This window comes from Bubalus bubalis, chromosome 4 (assembly GCF_019923935.1).
Source record: "Bubalus bubalis isolate 160015118507 breed Murrah chromosome 4, NDDB_SH_1, whole genome shotgun sequence".
NCBI lineage: Eukaryota > Metazoa > Chordata > Mammalia > Artiodactyla > Bovidae > Bubalus > Bubalus bubalis.
The window spans coordinates 62,227,814-62,231,442 of NC_059160.1; the positions used below are offsets into that span (position 1 = coordinate 62,227,814).

The following is a 3,629-nucleotide window of genomic DNA, read 5'->3' on the forward strand; positions in this document are numbered from 1 at the left end:
TAGAAAGTCATAAGAAAGACCTCAGCAAGGAAGTTTCAATATATGAACCATACTTTGTATATTAAGTATAGGCTTGTCATATCAGTGGAACAGAATCCTCAACTGCTTTGGCAAATTGATACAGAACTGTCATTTGTTTTCAATTTATCCAGGGGAAAAGAAACCCTTCAACCAGATAATTAAACTGTGCAAAATTTCAATTAGTGATATGTGACATGTTCTTAGAAAACAGAATATCCTAAAATTAATTATTTCATTTTTCCTAGGGGAAAAATGTGCTATAAAAGATCTATTCTGAAGTATATGCTAAAATGATAGTGTTCATTTTAAAAATATCAGAGAAAATTTAGATATTACTTGGAGAGTATTATTTAAAGAAACCATTAAAAATGAAATGTCTTTTTATTCAAACACAGGTTACAACCATTCAGCAGACTGTAAAATCAATGTGATCATATTTGCATTTATTTATTTAAAAAATTGTAGTATAGTTGATATTAAGTTTCAGATATACAGCATAGTGGTTGATATGTAATCTTTATAGATTACATGTATAATATCAGAAAACAGGGCATCTGAGGGTTAGCATTTTACTTAAATTCTTTTTGCAAAGCTGTGTAAGTATATATATTTGTGTGTGTTTGCATGTACAGTAAATTACAATATAAAATGCATATCTCACCATATTTTGTGGTCAAAAATGTTTGAATGCCAAGTTTCTAACCTATCAAGGGATATATCAACAGAGCTTACAGCATGAATTAGTTAAAAATACTCACTTATTGGGTAACAGATAATACATGTAAGATATATTGTTTAGCTTTTCTAAACAAAAGCTACTGTAAAACATTTTCTCACTTTCTTGTCAGATTATACCTCCCTCAGTTTTGCAGGAAGACTGTACAGAAGTCAGGGCCCAGAAATGAGAAACCACACATCAGTATTCAGTTTCATCCTCCAGGGATTAACTGATAACCTACAAATGCAGATTTTGACTTTTATATTTCTACTCATCACATACATGTTGAATATAATTGGAAACCTGGTCATCATAACCCTCATATTAGTGGATTCTCACCTTAAAACTGCGATGTACTTTTTTCTCCAAAATTTTTCCTTCTTAGAAATCTCATTCACTTCTGCCTGCATTCCTAGATTCTTATATAGTATATTAACAGGAGACAGGACCATTACTTATAATGCTTGCCTGTCCCAACTATTTTTTACATATATGTTTGGTATAACAGAATTCTTTCTCTTGGTCACCATGTCCTATGATCGCTATGTAGCCATCTGCAAACCCCTGCATTACATGACCATCATGAACCACAGATTCTGCAAAATGCTTATCTTCTGCTGTTGGATAACCACTTTCTTAATTGTTTTTCCACCGTTTTGCTTGGGACTGAACCTGGAATTCTGTGACTCTGTCATTGATCACTTTTTTTGTGATGTTTATCCACTCCTGAAGATCTTATGCTCAGATCCATGGTTCATGGAAGAGATAACTCTTGTTTGCTGTGTGTTGATATTTATCATGACTCTTACATGTGTTGTTCTGTCCTACATATGTATCATCAGAACAGTTCTAAGATTCCCCTCTGCTCAGCAAAAGACAAAAGCTTTTTCCACCTGTTCTTCCCACTTTATTGTGGTTTCTATCACCTATGGCAGCTGCATTTTTGTCTATATCAAACCTCCATCAAAAGATGAAGTGACTATTAATAAGCAAGTAGTAATACTTACGACTTCCATTTCCCCCATGTTAAACCCATTTATTTATACTCTGAGGAACAAACAAGTGAAACAAGCATTTAAAGATTTACTCAAAAGAATTCTACTGGTCTCAAAGAACTAAGAGAATGTTGAAGTCAGGTTCCCTTAACAATTTTCAGGTTGCCGGGAGAAATATCAATAACCTCAGATATGCAGATGACACCACCCTTATGGCAGAAAGAGAAGAGGAACTCAAAAGCCTCTTGATGAAAGTGAAAGTGGAGAGTGAAAAAGTTGGCTTAAAGCTCAACATTCAGAAAACGAAGATCATGGCATCCGGTCCCACCACTTCATGGGAAATAGATGGGGAAACAGTGGAAACAGTGTCAGACTTTATTTTTCTGGGCTCCAAAAGCACTATAGATGATGACTGCAGCCATGAAATTAAAAGACGCTTACTCCTTGGAAGGAAAGTTATGACCAACCTAGATAGCATATTCAAAAGCAGAGACATTGCTTTGCCAACAAAGGTTCGTCTAGTCAAGGCTATGGTTTTTCCAGTGGTCATGTATGGATGTGAGAGTTGGACTGTGAAGAAGGCTGAGCGCCGAAGAATTGATGCTTTTGAACTGTGGTGTTGGAGAAGACTCTTGAGAGTCCCTTGGACTGCAAGGAGATCCAACCAGTCCATTCTGAAGGAGATCAGCCCTGGGATTTCTTTGGAAGGAATGATGCTAAAGCTGAAACTCCAGTACTTTGGCCATCTCATGCGAAGAGTTGACTCATTGGAAAATAATCTGATGCTGGGAGGGATTGGGGGCAAGAGGAGAAGGGGATGACAGAGGATGAGATGGCTGGATGGCATTGCTGACTCGATGGACATGAGTCTCAGTGAACTCCGGGAGTTGGTGATGGACAGGGAGGCCTGGCGTCCTGCGATTCATGGGGTCACAAAGAGTCGGACACGACTGAGAGACTGATCTGATCTGATCTGATATCCTTTATTGTCTCTTCCTAAGTGAAATCTGGTCTTCCATTCTGATTAAGTCATTTCTATAGTTCCCTTCTGTATAGAAATTCCAGATGTTTGAGCTGGGTTTATAAAAGGGACGGGAACTGGAGATCAAATTGCCAACATTTGCTGGATCATAAAGAAAGCAAGGGAATTCCAGAAAAGCATCTATCTTTATTTCATTGACTACACTAAAGTCTTTGTGTGGATCATAACAAACTATGGAAAATTCTTAAAGAGGTGGGAATTCCAGAGCAGCTTACGTGTCTCCTGAAAAACCTGTATGCAGGTCAAGAAGCAATGGTCAGAATCATGTATGGAACAACTGACTGGTTCGGGATTGAGAAAAGAGTACAACAAAGCTGTTTATTGTCGCCCTGTTTATTTAACTTATACATAGAGCACATCGTGTGAAATACTAGGCTGGATGAGTTACAAGCTGGAATCAAGACTGCTGGGAGAAATATCAACAACCTCAGATATGCGGATGACACCACTCTAATGGCAGAAAGCAAAGAGGACCTAAAGAGCCTCTTGATGAAGGTGAAGGAGAGTGAAAAAGCCAGCTTAAAATTCAATTAAAAAAAAAAAAAAAGCTAAGATCATGACAAACCTAGACAGTGTGTTAAAAAGCAAAGACATCACTTTGCTTACAAAGTCCCATATAGTCAAGGCAATGGTCTTTCCAGTTGTCAATGACAGATATGAAAGCTGGACAATAAAGAAGGCAGAGCACCGAAGTATTGATGGTTTCTAATTGTGGTGCTGGAGATGACTCTTGAGAGTCCCTTGGACTGCAAGGAGATCAAACCAGTCAATCTTAAAGGAAATAAACCCTCAATACTCTGGAAGGACTGATGCTGAAGCTGAAGCTCCAACACTTCTACTACCTGATGCGTAC

General features: G+C 37.6%; 1 protein-coding gene across 1 annotated transcript; it reads left to right on the forward strand.

The window, feature by feature from the left end:
• The first annotated feature begins 922 nt into the window (after positions 1-922).
• LOC102411259 (olfactory receptor 6C2-like) lies at positions 923-1,858 on the forward strand. Its single transcript, XM_045165197.1, has one exon. The coding sequence runs from the start codon at positions 923-925 to the stop codon at positions 1,856-1,858; it is 936 nt and encodes a 311-aa protein (XP_045021132.1).
• The last annotated feature ends 1,771 nt before the right edge of the window (positions 1,859-3,629 follow it).